General features: G+C 44.0%; 1 protein-coding gene across 2 annotated transcripts in view; it reads right to left on the bottom strand.

Annotated features, from left to right (window-relative positions):
• tbc1d2b (TBC1 domain family, member 2B) overlaps positions 1-21,468 on the bottom strand; it is a 127,808-nt gene that overhangs the window by 14,515 nt on the left and 91,825 nt on the right. For both annotated transcript variants that reach the window (XM_080216040.1, XM_080216041.1), the window contains exons 7-9: positions 19,945-20,055; positions 13,624-13,817; positions 9,759-10,253 (exon numbers count right to left, since the gene is read on the bottom strand). In XM_080216040.1, coding sequence (XP_080072166.1) covers positions 9,759-10,253; positions 13,624-13,817; positions 19,945-20,055 — 800 coding nt within the window. The remainder of the gene's footprint in view (positions 1-9,758; positions 10,254-13,623; positions 13,818-19,944; positions 20,056-21,468) is intronic.

The raw sequence follows: 21,468 nt of genomic DNA, 5'->3' as shown, positions 1-21,468 counted from the left end.
ACACCATTTCACCCTAGCACGAGGGGGCAGCATGGTGGTACAGTGACTAGCGCTACTGTCTCACGGCGTCAGGGACCCGAGTTCGATTCTGGCCTTGAGTGTGTTGTCAGTATGGAGTTTGCACATTCTCCCTGTGTCCGTGTAGGTTTCCAATTGCCTCCCACACTCCAAAAGATGTGCAGATTAGGTGGGTTGGCCCTGCTAAATGTGCAGGATTAGGGTGGGGGCAAGGGCCTGGGTGAGACACATCGTCAGAGAGTCAGTGCAGACTCAATGGGCCAATTGGCCTCCCTCTGTGCGATAGGGATCCTACGATGAGGTGGGGCCTATGTTTGCTGACCTGCTCAAACTTGAGACTTTAAAATTCTCATTGCCTCTTTCCCCCCAAATCGCTCCCTGACCTTGCACCCTTCTAACTCTGTAACCCCCCCTCCAGCCCTACAACCGTTATTGGTGCTCCTCCAATTCCCACTTCCTAAACCTTCCCAGTTTTAATTGCACCACCATTGGCAGCCATGCCTTCAACTGCCATGCTCCTAAATTCTGGAGTTCTCTCCCTAAACCTGGGCACCATTTTCTGCCCCTTTAAGATGTTCTCTAAAGCCTACATTACCTGCCTTGATGCCCCCATACTTTTGTTGATAATGCTCATGAAGTGCCTTAGGGAATTTACCACATTAAAGATGCTTTGTAAATACATAAAATTGTTGTAGCATTTAAATTAATTCTGGAAACTTTTTTTCCTATCTAGAAGAAGCAATTCCAATACTGTCTGGGGATAGCTGCTAGATTGAATAGCCAGTTAGAAGTCTCACAACACCAGGTTAAAGTCCAACAGGTTTGTTTGGAATCAGAAGCTTTCAGAGCACTGCTCCTTCATCAGGTGAATGGAGAAATAGGTTTCACAAATATATACAGAAAGACACAACTGCAATATAATGACAGATTGAAAGGAGACAGCACACCCTCAAGTTTATAAAATAGCTTGTACTCAGCATCTAGAGTGTATCAGGCCAGCACCTCAGCTTGTTAAAATGACAATGTACTTATGTTTGCTGCTGAAGATTTATAAGTCGGCTGTGATTATGTCCAATATTGAGGATAACTGTCTCAGCAGAAACACATCCCATGATATCTGCTTTCCGGCCCAGTCCAGTAAACAACAGTCAAGAGAGAAATCCTGCTTACTGACAAGGAAGCTTCTCTAAAGATAGATGATGGGTTTGAAAGGGCTGCAATCTCTACTGTTGAACATTTAATGAATAATACTAGTGCAGTTTACTTACTTCATTCTGTAGTCTCCTTCCTTTGGCTATTTGTTTACAATGTGCTGCGTTGAGACAGAGCTCTGCAGAGAGGTGCTCACCCTTGTTACAATCGTCAGAGCACTGCTGCCTCAAAGCACCAGGGACTCGGGTTTAATCCTGGCTTTCGGTTACTGTCTATACGGGGTTTGCACGTTCTCATGTCTGTGTGGGTTTCCTCCAGGTGCTCCGGCTCTCTCTCATAGTCCAAAAGACATCCTGATTAGGTGCATTGACTATGCTAAATTCTCCCTCAGTGTACCCAAACAGGCCCCGGAGTGTGGTGACTAGTGGATTTTCACAGTAACTTCATTGCAGTATTAATATAAGCCTACTTGTGACACTAATAAATAAACTTAAACTTATCTGGTCTAATCCTCTTGCATCAGTGTAATTCAACTTTATGTAATTAAATTTGATTACACAAATCAGGCTAAAATGTATCTCAGTCTGTTTGTCTTTCAGAAAGGACAGGATAGTACATGAAGAACTCATGGTATGAAATACGTTGACATGCTTGGTAACTGTAAATCCTGTTGCACGTCCCTTTCATTCACAACATGTTGTGTGTCTCGAGGTTATGGTGCTGCAAGTGGAAACTGCTTCTTGCAGTGAAATTGAGAAGAGTTGGCTGAAAGTCAACTGAGCTCCCTCAGCAAAATGAACTTGGCAGAAAGCATTTTCAGGACTTCGAGTTTAGCATTGGAGTGGCTCAACTGATGAAGGAGCAGTGCTCCAAAAGCTCACGATTCCAACTAAACCTGTTGGACATTAACCTTCTGGGGGAAGAACAGGGATATAAGTCTAACAGAACCTCTCTTTTAAAGAGTAGATACAGACATGATCCTAAGGTTGATCTGAAGTAAAGGACACCTGGCACGCTGAGAACTCTGACTGGGGACTGAAGCAAATGGCTCCAGCTCAGAGAAGGGAAAGAAAAAAAATCATTTGTCTTAGTTTAAAATTTTCATTATGAATCCTGCTCCATGCCAAGAATGTAGCAGAACATAAATGGGTATGCATTTGATTCACTTTTACTGCACTACCAGCTCATTAAAAAAACGCTCAATGTCAACATTTCTTAATAAATTTTACTACATTTGGTTGAGATGCAGTAAAAAAAATACAAATACAGTCACAAACAAACAGAATGATGTGCCTGCAGACTTTATCTTTCATGCGCAGACCTATATTTCACTCAATCACATTTAGCCAATGGCCTCAAGTCAATGTAAACTGAGGGGAGATCATCTTTAAAATCCAAATCTCTACACTGCATTGACTAGGATGGTGTGGCCACTCCACTAATCAAACTGGCTCCCATTTTGTTGTTCTTTATCAGACTGAAATTTAAAAGGTGCGGCTTTTGGACCCTGCACTCACTCCTCTGTTAAAGGTTACATTTTCTCAATGGTCTGGTAGCAAGCCAGCTCAGAAAGCTGCTGATTTGCCTCATTAGAATTCGAATCATCAGCAGGTATCTGGAGGTTTTCAAATTCTTATTCGTATTTTTAAATCCATCCGGGTTCTTGACCTTCCTTATCTCTAACCTCCCTCCAGCCCCAACATCCACACACTCTTCCAATTTGGTCTTCTGCTCTTTCCTGCTTTTCAATGTCCCACCATTCAGCTGCCCAGGCTGTCAACTTTGGAATTCTCTCTTTTAACCTCACCACCTCTCTCCCTTCCTGTACCATTAAATCACTGCAGCGCAAAAGGAGGCTATTTGGCCCATAGCTTCAGCCTGCACTGACCCTACCATGGTACCCCATGCATTTACTCCACTAATCCCCCTAACTTGGGAAACAAAGGGGCAATTTGACGTGGCCAATTCACCGAGAATAGAATCCCTACAGTACAAAAGGAGGCCACTCAGCCCATTGAGTCTGCCCCAACCTCAATCCCACTGAGGCCCTATTCCTGTAACCCCACATATTTAACCTGCTAATCTCCCTGACACTAAGGGTCAATTTAGCATGGCCAATCAACCTAATCACATATCTTTGGACTATGGGAGGAAACCGGAGCACCCGGAGGAAACTCATGCAGACACAGAGAACACGCAAACTCCACACAGACAGTGACCCGAGGCTGGAATTGAACATGGGTCCCTGATGCTGAGAGGCAGCAGTGCTAACCACTGTGCCGCCCTTTAAGATGCTCCCTAAAACCAGAACAAAATACTGCAGGTGCTGGAAATCAAATTAAAAACAGAAAATGCCGGAAATGAGAGAAAGAAACGGTTAACGATTCAGGTTCTCATGAAAAGTTCTTGCACTTGAAACATCAATTCTGCTTCACTTTGCACAGATGCTGCAGTGAAGAATTGCTTGTTTCTATTGTCGCTTAAACCCTCTCCTTTTAACCAAGCTTGTGGTCACCTGTCCTAAATAACTCCTTATGCGACTTCTGTTTAATAGCAGCCCTGAAGTACATTGGGGTGTTGTTTTGCATTCTTTCACAGCAAGTGAGCTTTGATCTGATCCATTCGCTGTGGGATTTCTTTCTAAGTTGATTCTAAGCAATACAGCTGGATGGCACTCAGCTTCTTGCAACCGCACTTATTCAGGTAAGTGGGGAGTATTCCAACACACTCCTAACTTCACACAAACCAGCCTCCCATCCACTGACTCTGTCTACACTTCCCACGGCCTTGGCAAAGCAGGCCAGCATAATCAAGGACCCCACACACCTCGGACATTCTCTCTTCTACCTTCTTCCATTGGGAGAAAGATACAAAAGTCTGAGGTCACGTACCAACCGACTCAAGAACAGCTTCTTCCCTGCTGCTGTCAGCCTTTTGAATGAACCTACCTCGCATTACGTTGATCTTTCTCTACAGCCTAGCTATGACTATAACACTACATTCTGCACCCTCTCCTTTCCTTCTCTATGAATGGTATGCTTTGTCTGTATAGGTGCAAGAAGTAATACTTTTCACTGTATACTAATACATGTGACAATAATAAATCAAATCAAAATTAAACTTGTGCCATGCAAATATCAGACTGACAGGAGGGGAATTACTCACCCAGGATTCCCAGACTCTGACCTGTAGTTATAGGCATGATGTGGATATGCCGGCGTTGGACTGGGGTAAACACATAAAAAGTCTGACAACACCAGGTTTCAGTCCAACCGATTTATTTGATAGTAAAATCACTAGCTTTCGGGTTAGCCCCTTCGTCAGGTGAATGGAGAGTTCTGGCCTCAGACAGAGCATATAAAGCACAGACAATTTACAGATTACTGATTAGAATGCGAATCTTTACACCTAACCTGCTGTTCAAGTCTTAAAGTGGCTAACAATGTGAGTGGAAGGAGTACTGATCACAGGTTAAAGAGATGTGTATTGTCTCCAGACAGTACAGTAAGACATCTTCTCCAGAGTCTTCAACATATCATTGAAGACGACGAACATCTCGCCAGGGCCATCCCCACACCCCCACCTTCTTGCCTTCAGGCAACCATGCAACCTCAAACAGACCATTGTTTGCAGCAAACTACCCAGCCTTCAGGAGAACAGTGACCACAATACCACACAACCCTGCCACGGCAACCTCTGCAAGACATGCCAGATCATTGACATAGATACCATCATCACACATGAGAATACCATCCACCAGGTTCACGGTAAATACTCTTGCAACTCGGCCAACATTGTCTACCTGATGCGTTGCAAGAATGGATGTCCTGAAGCATGGTACATTGGGGAGACCATACAGACGCTACAACAACGGATGAATGAACATCGCTCGACAATCACCAGGCAAGACTGTTCCCTTCCTGTTGGCGAACACTTCAGTGGTCACGGGCATTCGGCCTCTGACCTTCGGGTAAGCATTCTCCAAGGCGGCCTTCACGACACACAACAGCGCAGAGTCGCTGAGCAGAGACTGATAGCCAAGTTCCGCACACGACGGTCTCAACAGGGATCTTGGGTTCATGTCGCACTATCTGTAACCCCCGTGACTTGCCTGGGTTTGCAAAACCTCACTTACTGTCCGGTCTGGAGACAATACACATCTTTAACCTGTGATCAGTGCTCCTTCCACTCACATTGTTAGCCACTTTAAGACTTGAACAGCAGGTTAGGTGTAAAGATTCGCATTCTAATCAGTAATCTGTAAACTGTCTGTGCTTTATATGCTCTGTCTGAGGCCAGAACTCTCCATTCACCTGACGAAGGGGCTAACCCGAAAGCTAGTGATTTTACTATCAAATAAATCGGTTGGACTGAAACCTGGTGTTGTCAGACTTTTTACTGTAGTTATAGACACAGTAGTAATACAGCTGGTGCAGTTTTAAAGTTTATTTATTAGTCACAAGTAGGCTTACATTAACACTGAAATGAAGCTACTGTGAAAATCCCCTAGTCGCCACACTCCAGCACCTGTTTGGGTACACTGAGGAGCAATTTAGCATGGCCAATGCACTTAACCAGTACATCTTTAGACTGTGGGAGGAGACTGGTGCACCTGGTATCATAGAACACCCACAGTGCAGAGGCCATTTGGCCCATTAAGCCTACACCAACAACAATCCCACTCAGGCGTGCCTATCGCTGTAACCCCACGCATTCACCCTGCTAATCCCCTGACACCAAGGACAATTTGTCATGCCCAATCAACCTAACCTACACATCTTTGGACTGTGGGCCGAAACTAGAGCATCTGGAGGAAACCCACACAGACATGGGGAGAATGTGCAAACTCCACGCACACAGCGATCCAAGCCAGGAATCAAACCCAGGTCCCTGGCACTGAGAGACAGCAGTGCTCACCACTGTGTCGCTTTTGGTCAATCATGTTAATGGAGGCGGTTCAGTGATGGTAATGCCATTGGATGTCAGGGAGAGGTAGTTAGTTTTTCATGTTGGAGGTGTTCATTGCCACATTCAGTGAAATGCTGCCTTCATGTCAAGGGCAGTCAATCTCACTTCATCTACTAAATTCAGTTTTCTGCCCACGTTTGGCTGCAGTGAAGTCACAATCAAGTAGTGCTGGTGGAAGCCAAACTGAGTATCAGTGAGCAGGTTACTGCTGTGCAAGTGTTGTCTGACTGCACAACTTCCACCGCTCTGATGGTGATCAAGAAGCTGATGGGAGTAATTGGCTGGTTTGGTTTTGTCCCACATTGTGTGTGGGGAACATACCTGGGCAGTTCTCCACATTGCTGGCTATATCCCAGTGCTGCACTGGAACAACTGGGCTAGGGACAAGGTTAGTGCTGCAGTACAAGTCTTCAATATGATTTCTGGGATATTGTCACAGACTTTGCAGTATTGTGAGCCTTTGCGATGTCTCAGAATCGATTTGGCTGAAGCCTGGTATCTAAGGTGCTGGGGACGTCAGGAAGAGGTGAAGGTAGACTATCCAGCCGATACTTCTGCCTGGAGATGGTTGTAGATGCACTGATGTACTGTACTCCCCTGTCATTGTGCAGCCTCCTCCCCGGGTAGGTTATTTAATCGTCCTCGACCTTTCACAACTGATGTGGCAAGACTGCAGAGCTTTGATTGGTTGTGGCATCATCTTGCTCCTCCTATCGCATGCTGTTTGGCAAGTCCTATGTCGTGGTTTCACCACATGGTTTGCCATGTTTACGTATGCTTCTGGAATGCCCTCTAATACTTCCCACCGACCCCTGATTGATCTCTTGGTGAATTGGTAATGGCAGAGAAGGGGACATGCTGGGCCATTAGGTTACAGATTGCGGTTTAATGCAATTCTGCTGATGATCCACAGTGTTTCATAAATGCGTAGATCTTGAATTGCTGGATTTGTTTGAAATCTATGATGGGCCAAATGGCCTCTTCTGCATTGTAGGGTTTCTATGATTCTATCCCATTTAGCACAGTGCTGGTGCCACACAACACAATGGAGGGTATGCTCAGTATGGAGGTCTGCACAAGCATTGCTAGCTATACCAGACAAATGTATTTGCACCAGGTAGAATGGTGGTGACAAGGTACAGTAAGCCTATCCCTCACGCTGGTTCCCTCACCACCTCCCCAGGCCCAGTGTGACAGATCTGTCCTTTAGGACTCAGGCAGCAGAGGTGTCACCGAGTTGCTCACGGTGACAAACAGAGACTCCACCCAGAATATACTCTTTGCCTATGCCACTCCCAGCACTTCCTCCAAGCAATGTTCAACATGGAGTGATGGATAGGTTTTTGATAGACAAGGGAATTAAGGGTTATGGGAAGAGAGCAGGAAAGTGGAACTGATCCACTTCAGATCAGCCATGATCTTACTGAATGGCGGTGCAGGCTCGAAGGGCTAGGTGGCCTACTCCTGCTCCTATCTCTTATCTTCCTATTATAAGTTTGAGTTGATATTTATTAGTGTCACAAGTAGGCTTACATTAACACTGCAATGAAGTTACAGTGAAAACCCCCTAGTCACCACATTCTGGCACCTGTTCGGGTACACAGAGAAAATTTAGCATGGCCAATGCACCAAACTGGCTTATCTTTTGGACCCTGGAGGAAACTGGAGCACCCAGAGGAAACCCACGCAGTCACGGGGAGAACGTGCAGACTCCGCACAGAGAGTGACCCAAGTCCCTGTCTGGGTCCCTGGCAATGTGAGGCAGCAGTGCTAACCCCTGCACCACCCTGAGCTGAGGGAGTATCCATCACTCGATGATTCTCTTGATGTCATGAGTTTTCATGGGATTCCAGAGTCAAGTTGCACCTACTACAATTCCCTTGTGACTTTACATCACTGTGCTGCCAAGTTTTTCTTGCTGATGGGACAGGGATGGTGATGTCTGGGGCACTGTCTGCAGGATACGATTCACGGAGCAAGACTATGACAGGCTGTGCAACAAGCTCTCCCAACTTTGGCACAAGCCACTGGTTCTTTATAAGGGTGACTTGTAGGGTCAACAGGGCTAGGTGCATCCTCGCTGATTTGGTGCCTTTGTTGATGTCAGGTATACCATATGCTTTTATTTATTTTGCACCTTTCTGTCATGGTTGGGTACAACTGAGTGGCTTGCTAAGTTACTTCAGAGAGCAGTTAAGAGCCAACCACATTGCTGTGGATTTAACTACATTAAAGGTGCTGCCTTGTGTATGAGGCGGCAATGATCGAGTGGTATTATAGTTAGACTATTAATCCAGTAACTCAGCTAATGTTCTGGGTCCCAGGTTTGAATCCTGCCATGGCAGATAGTGGAATTTTAATTCAATAAAAAAATCTGAAATCTACTGGTGACCATGAAATCATTGTCGATTGTCAGGAAAAACCCACCTGGTTCACTAATGTCCTGCCGTCCTTACCTGGTCTGGCCTACATGTGACTCCAGAGCCACAGCAATGTGGTTGACTCTCAACTGCCCTCAGGCTATTAGGAATGGGCAATAAATGCTGGCCAGCCAGTGACACCCATGACTCAAGAATGAATACACAAACATAAATGCAAATTACTGTTAATTCCTCTTTTACCCAATCTAGTGCTAGATTAAGTTCTCCTGGCCAGGTACTAGTCGGGATAATTCAAACAACAGAGTTGGAATTAATGACCTGAACAATGGAAATTTCTGCATATGGGGGAAAAACTCAATCGGGAAATCCCAATTTCTCCCCCCGAAAAACCAGGCATTTTTCAAAAATGTTACATCAGCAGAAAGCACGTGTTATTCAGTGGAGATGGCAATATGGATGCAGGAAATCAACACTAATTATCTGGGACTTATTGAGCTGGTCCTGGTTCACTTTTGGGGAATCCACTTAATAACTGTAAATCACAGGTCCTGGGGGATTGCAGGAGAGCGATTTTAAAAAGACAAATATAGAAGTCAGTGGTGAGAGAAGTTTTCCCAAACGTGTAATTGTAAACTGATTTATAATGATGCATTTATGACTTAACCACATGGGTGTTCAGAGCAAACTTTCACTATTCTGATCTATTTATTTAAATTTATTTGTTATTAGTATCACCAAATAGGCTTACGTTAACACTGCAATGAAGTTACTGAGAAATCCCCTAGCCGCCACACTCCAGTGCCTGTTCAGGTAACTGAGGGAGAATCTAGCATGGTCAATGTTCCTAACCAGCACTTCATTTGGACTGTGGGAGGAAACCGGAGCACGAAGAAAAGCCAAGCAGATTCCACAAAGACACGGGGACAACGTGCAGACTCCATACACACAGTGACCCAAGCCAGGAATCAAACCTTGGTCCCTGGCACTTGGTGGCAGTGCTAACCTCTGTGCCAATGTGCTAGATTCAACATATTTAGAATGCATTAATATGACTTTGAATGGCATTTTTGATGAACAATGTTACAATTTAAACAATGAAAAAAGAACATTTTAAGTAATGAAACAAGCTTCAAATTCTATTTTAGCTGGCTACTTGCGATAAGCAGGGCGTATGCACAAGAAAATGCAACTGGAGCAGGACTAACTAATTGTTAAATCAAGACACGAGTAAGTTCACACCTGTTTAAACCTTGACAATATCCTACATCCGGGTTCCTCCAGGAAAATGCCAACAAGACGTTCCGAAGTTTTTGTATTCCTTCAGAGGTTGGTGAGGCATAGTGCTTATTGTTTGGCAAAGTGCGCATCAGGTCCAGCTCAATCTGCTTTGAAGCAGGGTTCTGTTTCTCTAGTGCCTTCTCCAGCAGCGAGTTAAAATACCCTGAACTGTGTTTGTCCCTGTACTTCCTGACGTGGAGGTTGACGCACCACTTCCACACTTTTGACCTGTGTTCGTGTGGAACACCCCAGCGAATGAGGTTCTTCAGCTCTGGTGAGCGTACCATTTCTCTGTTCATGATACTGGCGAAGTAATTGGCCCACTTAACTCCCATGGAAATCTCATAGCTGTCGGTGAGTGACAGAGACTTTAAATCTAAAGCCCGAACTTTGGCAACTAACTTCTCCTCCTCGTCATCTTCAGGGATGGTCTTGAAGCCGTATATGTCGTATTCACTGAAAGCAAAAAGACAAAATACTTTGTAACAAGTTTAATTTTTAAACTACTTAGATTAAAAATAGCATTTATGGAAAGGAGCGAGAGCAGAGGACATCGGAAAGACTCAGCAGGTCTGACACATCTGTGAAGAGAAACACAGTTAACGTTTTGAGTACTCTGACTCAGTCAGAATGGTCTGACAAAGAGTCAAAGGAATTGAATCAGTAACTGTATTTCTCTCCCAATAGACACTGCCAGACCTGCTGAGTCTTTCTGGCGTCCTCCGTTCTTGTATCAGATTCCAGCATCCACAATATTTTGCTTTTATTTTTATATAAAAAGCAGATCTAATTAATATTCGAGCTCTAATGTTTCTTCTCTTCATATTCCTTTACCCCTTAAGCTCCCCTTACTTGCTCTTTCTATAGTAACTGAGGATGGGGGGGATATTTTTGTTGTTAATAAATGGAAGTTCAGGTCTTTATCTAGACTCACCTGAGCCATCAAAAGCATATTCTAGATTTCTGTCCCAAATCTCATGGATTCATGTTTAATAATTAATAATCATACTTGACAAGCATACACTTGTCAGGGGGTCGGTTTAGGTCAGTTGGCTGCTACGGGTTCAATTCCCAAACCGGCAGAGGTTACTCATGAACTTTCTCAACATTATCCCTCATCTGAGGTGTGGCGGCCCTCAGGTTAAATCGCCACCAGTCAGCTCTCCCCCTCAATTTAGCATGGCCAGTCCACCTAACCCACACATTCTGAGCATGGGAGGAGACCACGCTGACACGGGGAGAACATGCAGACTCCGCACAGGACATTGATCCAAGCCAGGAATTGAACCAGAGTCCCTGGAGCTGAGAGACAGCAGTGCTAACCACTGGGCCACCGTGCCGCCCTTGGTAGTGATCACAAACAGGCTCCCAATTCTGCTCACAGCAGCAAGTAATTGTATTTATAAAGCATTGTTAACAAAAAAAATCAACACCAAATCACATAAGGAGCTATTAAGTGAGACGGCCAAAAACTTAGTCAGAAATCGGCTTTAAGGCTCTTTTTAAAAGACAAACTAAGGGGGAAGGCATGGGGAAAAAATGCAAAGCCTAAGGCACAAGCAATCGAAGGGTAAGATGATTAAAATCAGGGGCGCACAAGAGACTTAGAGGAGCACAGATCTCTGAGCATTGTGGGGTTGGAGAACAGTAGAGGGGTGGGGATGGGCAAAGATTTGAAACAGTGGTTTAAAATCAAGGCATTTCTTGACCAGGAAGCAGTGCAGGTCAGCAAGCTGTACAGGGAAACAGGATTCACAGGTTAAGGTGTGAGCAGTCGAATTTTTGATGGCCTCAAGATCACAATGATTTAGATATAGGGTTAAAGACAGCGATACCCAAATTTGTAGAAAGTAAGAGGCACAATAAATAATCAAGATACAGATGATCTAAAGAGCAAAAACAGCAGAAAAGTCCAGTTAATGTTTTGATTAAGACTATTTATTTCTTTGAATGGGGAAAGCTGGGCGATTTGGAAGTTGGGGGAAACACGATATTAAGCACTGTAACTCAAATGGATAAGGCCATAAAGAAAGCTAATGGAACACTGGATTTCATGGCAACCAGCACAGAATGTAATATTTGAGATGCAATGGTGAACTTACACAAGGCCTCAGCGTGCACACAATTTAAGAACTACGTGCCATCTAGGTTGAGATAATAGCCAGGGTACAATCTAGATACAAACGGGGCTGCCTAATTTGTGGGAATATAAATAGAAAGAGACGCTGGGGCTGTTTTCACTCAGAGCAGGTTAAGGGGTGATTTGACAAGGATATTCAAACTGACAGAGTAGGGAGAAACACCAACTCTGGTTGGGGTGAATATCATGTTTGCAAGTTGTGTATCCCATGCAACCCCGTATCCCATTCAATGCAAGAAAGTGGGTGGGATTCTCCCCAAAAAAAATTCTGAGTATTGAAATTGCGTAAAAACTGGAGTAAATCTGCTTTTTTTCAGCGGGAATTTCTAAACGAATCTCCCACACTGTGCACTGCAGGGTGCACAAGTGTGAATCTCATTAAATATTTGGGCCTATTCCTGGTGGATTAGGCAGCACAGCACTGAATGGATCGCTGCGCATGTGCTGATCTGTCATAGCAGAGATCGGCGCATGCCTCGTGGCCACACATCGATGGGCACAAGACCCCCACCCCTTCATGATTGTTGGCCTCCCAGCCCAGCCTCAACCCCCACCCCATTGTAGTCCACTCTCCCCTCCCCCCCCACTTTCTGGAGGGCCCCCATGACCCTCTTCACTCCAGCAGGGTCAGTCACTAGCTCCCAGTTAGTGGGGAGCTGTTGTAACCCCCACTGGAGTGAAACACTCCTGACAGGGACGGAGAGGCTAGCCACCCTGGGGACTTCAATCCCGGGCCTGCTAATTGGATGACAATTTTCATTTGCATAATTTATATGGATCCGTGCCAATTTCTGGCATGGAGCTGGCGATACCAGAAAGTCTGACAACACCAGGTTTAAGTCCAATCAATTTATTTGATAGTAAACTCACAAGCTTTCAGGGTTTGTCCCTTTGTCAGGCGAACGGAGAGTTCTGGCCTCAGACAGAGCATATAACAGCACAGACAAGTTTATAGATTACTGATTAGAATGCGAGTCTTTACAACTAACCTGCTATTCAAGTCTTAAAGAGGCCAACAATGTGAGTGGAAGGAGCATTAAGCACAGGTTAAAGAGATGTGTATTGTCTCCAGACAGTACAGTAAGTGAGATTTTGCAAACCCAGGCAAGTCATGGGGGTTACAGATAGTGTGACATGAACTGTCTGTGCTGTTACATGCTCTGTCTGAGGCCAGAACTCTCCATTCACCTGACGAATGGGCAAACCCCGAAAGCCTGTGAGTTTACTATCAAATAAATTGGTCAGACTTAAACCTGGTGTTGTCAGACTTCTTAGTGTTTACCCCAGCATCTCCACATCATGACTAATAGCGGTCCCAGAAATCCAGGAGGTGCACGGAGGCTGTTGCTTTCAGTGGGGAGCCTGCTAAACGGTCTCTGCTCGAGACCCCTGGCCCGTTGCGCTGGCTGGCGAGAATTGCCCCCACTGTTTAAAAATTGCAGACACTTTAGGTTTCCATCCCCTCTGTTTCAGTCACCCTGTGTCACATACAAGAGATTGGTACAAGGAGGTAACCTGCCCTCAGGCCCTCCATACTCTGCAGCAGGCCATCAGGAGGTCTGTGGGCCAGGTTATACTTCCTTAGGCTTCATTTCTCTCTAGGGAAGCCTTTCACACCCAGGCAGCAAACCCTTCAGCAAAAATGTATTAATTAGTCCCAATTCTAAGATGTGATCATGGAATTACCTGACAGGGTGTGGTTTGAGAACAGTTTGCTCAGAATGTTCAGGGCCATCCACTTTCAGAGCATCTTCCAGGAGTCTCGAAATTACTTCATGCGTTGGACCCTTATCTCCAGAACAGATAGGATTCTTAACTTCCTGAAGGAGGACAAGATACTTGCTCTCTACCTGGCACAGTCTAGCTTCCAGGCTGGAGTACTTTCAACAAAAGAAAAGGAACAAAAACCATAAGATGAACATTCTACTTTATCAACATTTTTCAATTAACAAAGACAGGTTTAGCTATATTTAGTACACCATTGATTTAAAGTTTATTTATTAGTGTCACAATAGGCTTATATTAATGAAGTTACTGTGAAAATCCTCTAGCTACCACACTCCAGCACTGGTTTGGGTACACTGAGGGAGAATTTAGCACAGCCAATGCACCTAACCAGCATGTCGTTTGGACTGTGGGAGGAAACTGGAGCACCCAGAGGAAACCCACACAGATACAGGGAGAACATGCAGATTCTACAGTGACCCAAGCTGGGAATCAAACCCAGGATCCTGACACTATGAGGCAGTCCCATCATGCTGCCCACTGGAGAGAGAAGGTGGAATTATGGCAGCTTCATGACATCATTATCCACCAGTGTTATAGAATTTCTCTTGTAGAATGAATTACAAATAAATATGTTGCCATCATTCCACCCTCAAAAACATTCTTTCCTTGCTCTTGGAATGGGGGAAGTTGTACAGCTGCAGCAGATTAACACACACACTTCACAACAGGGACTGACTTCAGCCCCAGGAACAGGAAGTCAGTGGAACTCAGAGCAGCAACGGACTTCTTCCACTCTGCTGCTTTCTTTTAGTTTCTGTGAGGTCAACTTCAATTTATATTGGCACAAAATCAAAAGTAACTCAGGAAAGCAAAGAAGATGGATCCAATTTCACACTTAGTCTGACTTCTGAAACAAAGTACTACCCTTGTGGCATTAGTCCATTTCTGCTGATTCGGGTTTTTCCATCTTGCCTTGCCTCCAACATCCATCTGTGATCCACAGAACCAGAAGCACCCAAGGAGAAAAGCTAAGGCACGATTCTCTATCACAAACTACAGTCAAACTGACACCCTATGTCAGGTACGTTGTGTGAACTCCTTGCCAGTCTTTGCAGTGAGGGTACTGTACTAAAACAGAATGTCTCATGCAGGAAGGGAAAGAACTAAATCATGGCACTCATTAGCTGATCGTGGACTGGAACCAAATCTGAGTGACAGTCACAAGACATTCATCCTGTTTTACAAATGCCACCTATTTCAACAACGTTTAAAAAGAGGGATATACGTATTTATATATACACACGTGGGTTTACATTTAGGTCACTCTTGACAATTATGGTACTTTTAATATTCTCGATGATAGGTCAGTCACACACCATCAATGCAGAGTGCTCACTAGAGAATGAAGATTTTATTACAATATTGAAAGAAATAAAGTAAAATCATGAAAAATAAAGTTTATTAAAGTTTATTTATTAGTCTCAAGTAGGCTTACATGGCAATGAAGTTATTGTGAAAATCCCCTAGTCGTCACACTCCGGCGCCTGTTTGCGTACACCAAGGGAAAACTTAGCATGGCCAATGCACCTAATCAGCATATCTTTTGGACTGAGGGGGGAAACTGGAGCACCTGGAGGAAACTCATACAGACACAAGGAGAATGTGCAGGCTTCACACAGACAGTGACCCAAGCTGGGAATCGAATCTGGGTCCCTGGTGCTAACCACTGTGCCACCTGCTTACAACCACAATCAGAATACCCGACACAAAGGCAAGGGAAGGTGGCCAAGAGATGTGGCCATGTCTTTAAATTCCTTCATGAGATGCCAGTGTCACTGGCTACTCCAGCATTCATTGTCCATCCCCAATTTTCCCTGAGACTATGATGGCGAGCTGCCTTCTTGAAATGCTGCATCCAAGTAGGTGCACCCACAGTGCTGTTAGGAATGGATTCCCCAGATATTGATCCAGCAACAGCGAATGAAGGGTGATATAGTTCCAAGTCTGGTTGGCGTGCAGCTTGGAGGGGAACTCTCAGACAGTGGTATTCCCATACATCTGCTACCCTTGGCTTTCTTGGTGGTAAAGCTTGTGAGTTTTGAAAATGCTTGGTGAGTTGGACTTATTGCAACTCTGCCCCATGGAGTTTATTCAGAAAGTCCCCAAATACTTCAAAACCAGATTTTCACTTCCGTATTTTCACAAAACAGTTTCAGCCACTCAGAACTGTACCTTTCATTCCAACTCCAAATACTGAAAGTGCTTTTAGATAAATATGCATTTCAAACGGGCATTGTACAAATGACAAGTTTGTGGAACCATGTCAGGAAGCGCATTTTAAACTGGGTTATAAATTTGAAACTTTGTTCCACCGTTACGGGGAGTTGCTCACAAGCATCACCCATTAAGATAAAGACACAACCGTGGAATCCTATAGTACAGAATGAGGCTATTCAGCCCATCTGTACTGACCATAATCCCACTCAGATTCTATCCCTGTAACTCCACACATTTACCCTGCTAATCCCCCGACACTAAGGGGCAATTTAGCATGGTCAATTAACCTAACCCGTACATCTTTGGACTGTGGGAGGAAACTGGTCACCCGAAGGAAACCCACGAGGAGAACGTGCAAACTCCACACAGGCAGTCACCCGAGACTGGCACTGAACCCGGGTCCTTGGAACTATGAGGCAGCAGTGCTAACCACTGTGCCACCATGCCGCTCTGTAAAATGCTGCTATGAATGCCAGAGTGGGCAGCGATGGGAGCAGTTAGCTAGGTTTGGAGGTATACCATGCACAAAGGGAGAAACAGGAATCAAAACTACACTGCTCTGAATGCAGGCACATGGCCTTAAACACTAATTGTTAGGTGGTTTCTCAATATTTTTAAATGCAAAAGCAGATTCTCTGAACAGGCAAAGGATTCAGCTGCATGTAACCAAACAGATGGATTCAACAGGGCCAAGCCAACTGAGTCAGCTTGGAAACAGGCAAAATCCAAACCATTTCACCTGGGAACCAAGAAAAATCATATATAGTTATCTAGATTGAGCTAGACTAGGATTACAGAGTTATTTGCTAGTCTTTCAATTTCCAATATAGCTTTAAATAATAATAAATTGTCCCTTTGAGATCTCTTTCAGAATTCTAGTTCTGAGACATTGCTTTGAATAAAAAGTTGCAGAAACAGACTAAAAATACATTTCTTTTTAAGCACTTTTGAGAGGTTGATGAGGGCAGCTGTTTCCTACGGTTTTAATGAGATAAACATGTCTATTGTTTACATCCTGGGGTCTTACAATGAAGGGCAAGGAACATAAAGTAATGAAACCTTTATTTTCTGAATGCCCCAACATCAGTACTCCATCTAATCAGAAAGTTACACTCAAAAGATTAATACAATTTGCTAAGTGATATTCCTTCAGATTTCATAGAATTGTAGAATCCCTACAGTGTCATTCAGCCGATCGAGTCTGCACCAACAATCCTACCCAGGCCCTATCCCCATAACCCCACATATTTACCCTGATAATCCCCCTGACCTAACCTGCACATATTTGGACTACGGAAGGAAACCACGCAGACACAGGGAGAATGTGCAAACTCCACACAGGCAGTGACCCAAGCTGGGAATTGAACCTGGGTCCCTGACGCTGTAAGACAGCAGTGCTAACCACTGTGCTACCATGCATTTGAATGGTATAATTACAGAGTTTCTTGGTTGTAGTCAACTGTGGTTCAGTGGGTGGCACCCTCATCTTAGAGTCACAAGCTTCTGGGGTCAAGTCCCACTCCAAGGCTTGAACAGAAAAACTAAGGCTGATACTCCAGTGCAGTGCAGGGGAATACCGTACTGTCGGAGGTGCCACCTATTGGACATGATGTTAAACCTAGGCCTCATCTGTCAGAGAAGGTGGATGTAAAGGATCCAACAGCGCCATTTTGAAGTGTAGGGAAGTACTCCCCCGTGGCCTGGCCAACATTCATCCCTCTATCAACATTATTTGCTCATTACTACATTGTTGTTTGTGGAGGTTTGAGAAGATTGACTGTCTCATTCCCTACATTACTGCAGTGACTTCAAGTACAAGAGTATTTCATTGGTTGCAACTGCAGAGGTCATGGAAAGAACTAGGCAAACGTAAATCTCTGTGTTCCTCTCTTCTGATTTCTGCTTCTGAAGATTCACCATCGGATCTGGTGTTGGGGAAATGAGTCAGAGCAGATAAGAGTAATAGAAGTAGAGGAACATCTAGGCAATAGTGAGCATAATAAGCTTTAAGATGGTTACAGGGAGGGACTTAAATATGACAAAAAGATTGAAGGAAAACTAATTTTGGAGAGGCTTAGCTTGTGGAAAAACGGGCAATAGTGACAAAAATCAAAGTAGATTAGTGGGACTTTGTGGATGAATAGATATAAGGAAACAACTGAGGGTTAGGAAGGAAGCAATGTTAAAGACTAGGGTAGTGCAGAAGAAGAAAGAATACAAAGAATATTAAGGCAAAAAACAATGAGATTAAATGATCAAGGAACACAAAATATATTTGACAGGGACATCAAAAGAAAAGGAACGCTGTGATAGAAGTAGATTAGGGGCAGACAATACAATAACAATAGAGCTCTGGCAGAAACATTAAACTATTATTTTGCTTTGGTATTTGCCAGGGAGATAGAATAGGCAGACATGACAGTGGATGATGAGACATGCACATTTAAAATAAAAAGGGATGCGTTGAATAATCAAAGTAAGTGACAGTCAGATGGCAGGAGGTTGGAACTGGTGTTCCACAATTTGCATTTGGGCGAGATTTTCCGGCTGCGCTCACCTGAGTGCCGGAGAATCCCACCCAAGGTGAATGGATCTTTGCATGGTCCATATCCTGCCTGCTACAATTCCCGTGGCAAACAGGACAGGAAAATTCTGCCCTTGGATTTTGAAATGAGACAATTTCTAAATTTGTGGTTGACACCAAATTGAGAGGTGGAGGGATTACAATGCAATAGCGGAGAAAGACATTGGGTACGCAGCAACTATTCTTCTACTGAGTCTAACACATACACTATAAACCAATCTTTTGGTTGAGAGCTTGTAAATGCATACTTTTTTTAAACGTATACTTTTTTTGTTCATATGTGGAAGTGATTGATGTAGTGTTTAGGCTTTTGGGTTGAGCGTATGAATAAATAATACTCTTTATTTAAACCCACAATAGTTTGTGGTTATTTCTAAATTGAACACACGGGAGTGAAGAACCACACACATCTTCCTCTCAAAACCCACATTAATTATGGACAGTAGGGGAAGTAGGGTGCAAGGGTTTCAGTTCTCCCCCAACCCGTTCCTGATGCCTCTCCAAACACCACCCTAGCCCCCAATCATAGGAATTAGGAGGAAAGTCCACTCAGCTCCTTAAGCCTGCTACAGCATTCAAACAGATCAAAGCTGATCATCTACCTCTATGCTACTTTTTTCACTGTCCCCTTATCCCTTGATGTCACAAGTATCCAGAGGTCTATCGATTTCTGTCCATGTTCAATGATAGAACTTCCACAACTCCCTGGGGTAGCGAATTCCATAGATTCACCACCCTGAGTGAAGAAATTCCTCATCTCAGTGGCCTGTCCCTTATTCTGAGCCTGTTTCCCCTGCTTCTAGACTCTTCAGAAAGGAAAAGACACCCTTTCAACAATTACCTTGTCACACACTGGAAGAATTTTCTAAGTTATAATGACATTACTTGAGAATACAGGCCCAATTTCCTCAGTCACCATTCATCAGACAATCCTGCCATCCTAGGGATCAGTCTGGTGAGCCTCTGTTGCATTCTCTCTATGGCAAGTATATCCTTCTTTCAGCAAGGGGACCAAACCTGTACATAATACTCCAGATTCTTGACAAGACTTTATATAATTGCAGCAAGACATTTTTACTCTTGTACTCAAATCCCATTGTGAAGACCAACACATCATTTGCATTTCTGATAGCTTGCTGCAATTGCACGCTAGCTTTTCCTGACTCGAGAGCAAGGATACCCAGGTCTCTTTGGACATCAACAACTCCCACCTTGCATCATTTAAGTACTCTGCCTTTCTGTTTTATTCTACATATTTGTGTACATTGAGAATAATCAAGCTTGCAGTGGGATTTACAACATGTATACAGAATTAGTATTTAACACTAAGGAATTAAATGACTGCCCTGGATACCAACAGTTCAGATTTAATCCATATATTTCATTAAGCCACATAAGTTATACTGCAGTTAAAATACCTTTGCTTCCAGAGCCTTCTCTCGCATTTCAACATTCCGTTTAAGCACTGCTAGCTCCAAAATCTCCTTGTTGAGGAATTTGTTCTGTGTCTTATAACCCTGAAGACTATCCTAGAGTGAGAGAAATTAGAATAAAGGTTACTCCCGAAATTTGGCATTCCATTTCAAGCAAAACAAAATAGCAGAAAGTACCTTTGTGGGAGGGGTGGGCAGAAGGGTCCGTAGGTTAAACATCAGCAAATAAATTCTCTTCTTCAGTGCCTGCCTATTTATAATCCTTAAGTAATTCATAGGTCACATCACTCCAGCCTTCTAACCAAAAATTGAAAGGCTGACTTCTCATGTCATGGGTGGCACACTGCCTGAAGTTTATTCATTAGCATTCACAAGTATGGCTTACATTAACACTACAATGAAGTTACCATAAAATCCCCCTAACTGCCACACTCCAGCGCCTGTTCGGGTCAATGTACCTAACCAGCACAACTTTCAGACTGTGGGAGGAAAACAGAGCACCCTGAGGAAACACACACAGACACGGAGGAACATACAAATTCCTCACAGACAGTGACCCAAGCCGGAAATTGAACCTGGGCCCCTAGCGCTGTGAGGCAGCAGTGCTAACCACGGTGCCACCATGTTGCTTAGCACTGCTGCCTTACAATGCCAGGGACCTGGGTTCAATTCCTGGCATGGGTGACTGTGTGGAGTTTGCATGGTCTTCCTCGTGTCTGCTTGGGTGCTCTGGTTTCCTTCCACAGTCTGAAAGACATGTTGATTGGGTGCATTGGTCATGCTAAAATTCTCCCTCGGTGTACATGAACAGGCACTGAGGTGTGGCAACTAGAGGATTTTCACAGTGACTTAATTGCAGTGCTAATGCAAGCCTACTTGTGACACTAATAAATAAACTTTAAACAGTAGACAGTAGGCCTATAAACAGATTGTGTGCATGTCTCTGTTACAAAATATAATTTACTAAGGCTCCAGTTTCCTTCAAAGCATCGGACACCCTGTAGGGAAATCATGTGTACACACTACACATGATTACGGATGCCCTGGATTTCAAAATAAGCTAAAAACAGTGAGAATGACGATTAAAATCCGCTGCCTTCCCATAGTGCAAATTACAATATCTTAAGTGTCCACAGCTCAAATGTCACTAATTCTGTCCATAGAGTTTTACAGTGTAATAAAGAGGCCCTTCAGCCCATCATATCTGCACCAGCCACCAAGAACCTAGTGATTCTAATCCCATTTCTAGCACCGCTCCGTGGCCTTGTATTCTATGGATTTCAATTGCTCATTTAAATGCTTCTTAAGCGTTGTGATAGTCACAGGAGAGTTACACAGGAGACTAGAAAAATTTAGAACTTGGAATGTGGAATTCTCTTTCTCAAACCATTGTTCAAACAGCATCCAAAAAGGGAATTATCCAAACATAGAAGATAGAGGCAGGAGAAGGCCATTCAGCCCTGAGCCTGCTCCGCCATTCATCATGAGCATGGCTGATTATCCAACTCA

Source organism: Carcharhinus amblyrhynchos, chromosome 32, assembly GCF_965287045.1.
Source record: "Carcharhinus amblyrhynchos chromosome 32, sCarAmb.v2.hapA, whole genome shotgun sequence".
Classification (NCBI taxonomy): domain Eukaryota; kingdom Metazoa; phylum Chordata; class Chondrichthyes; order Carcharhiniformes; family Carcharhinidae; genus Carcharhinus; species Carcharhinus amblyrhynchos.
Note: the sequence above shows the minus strand (reverse complement) of the source record. Positions and strands in the feature narration are given on the sequence as shown.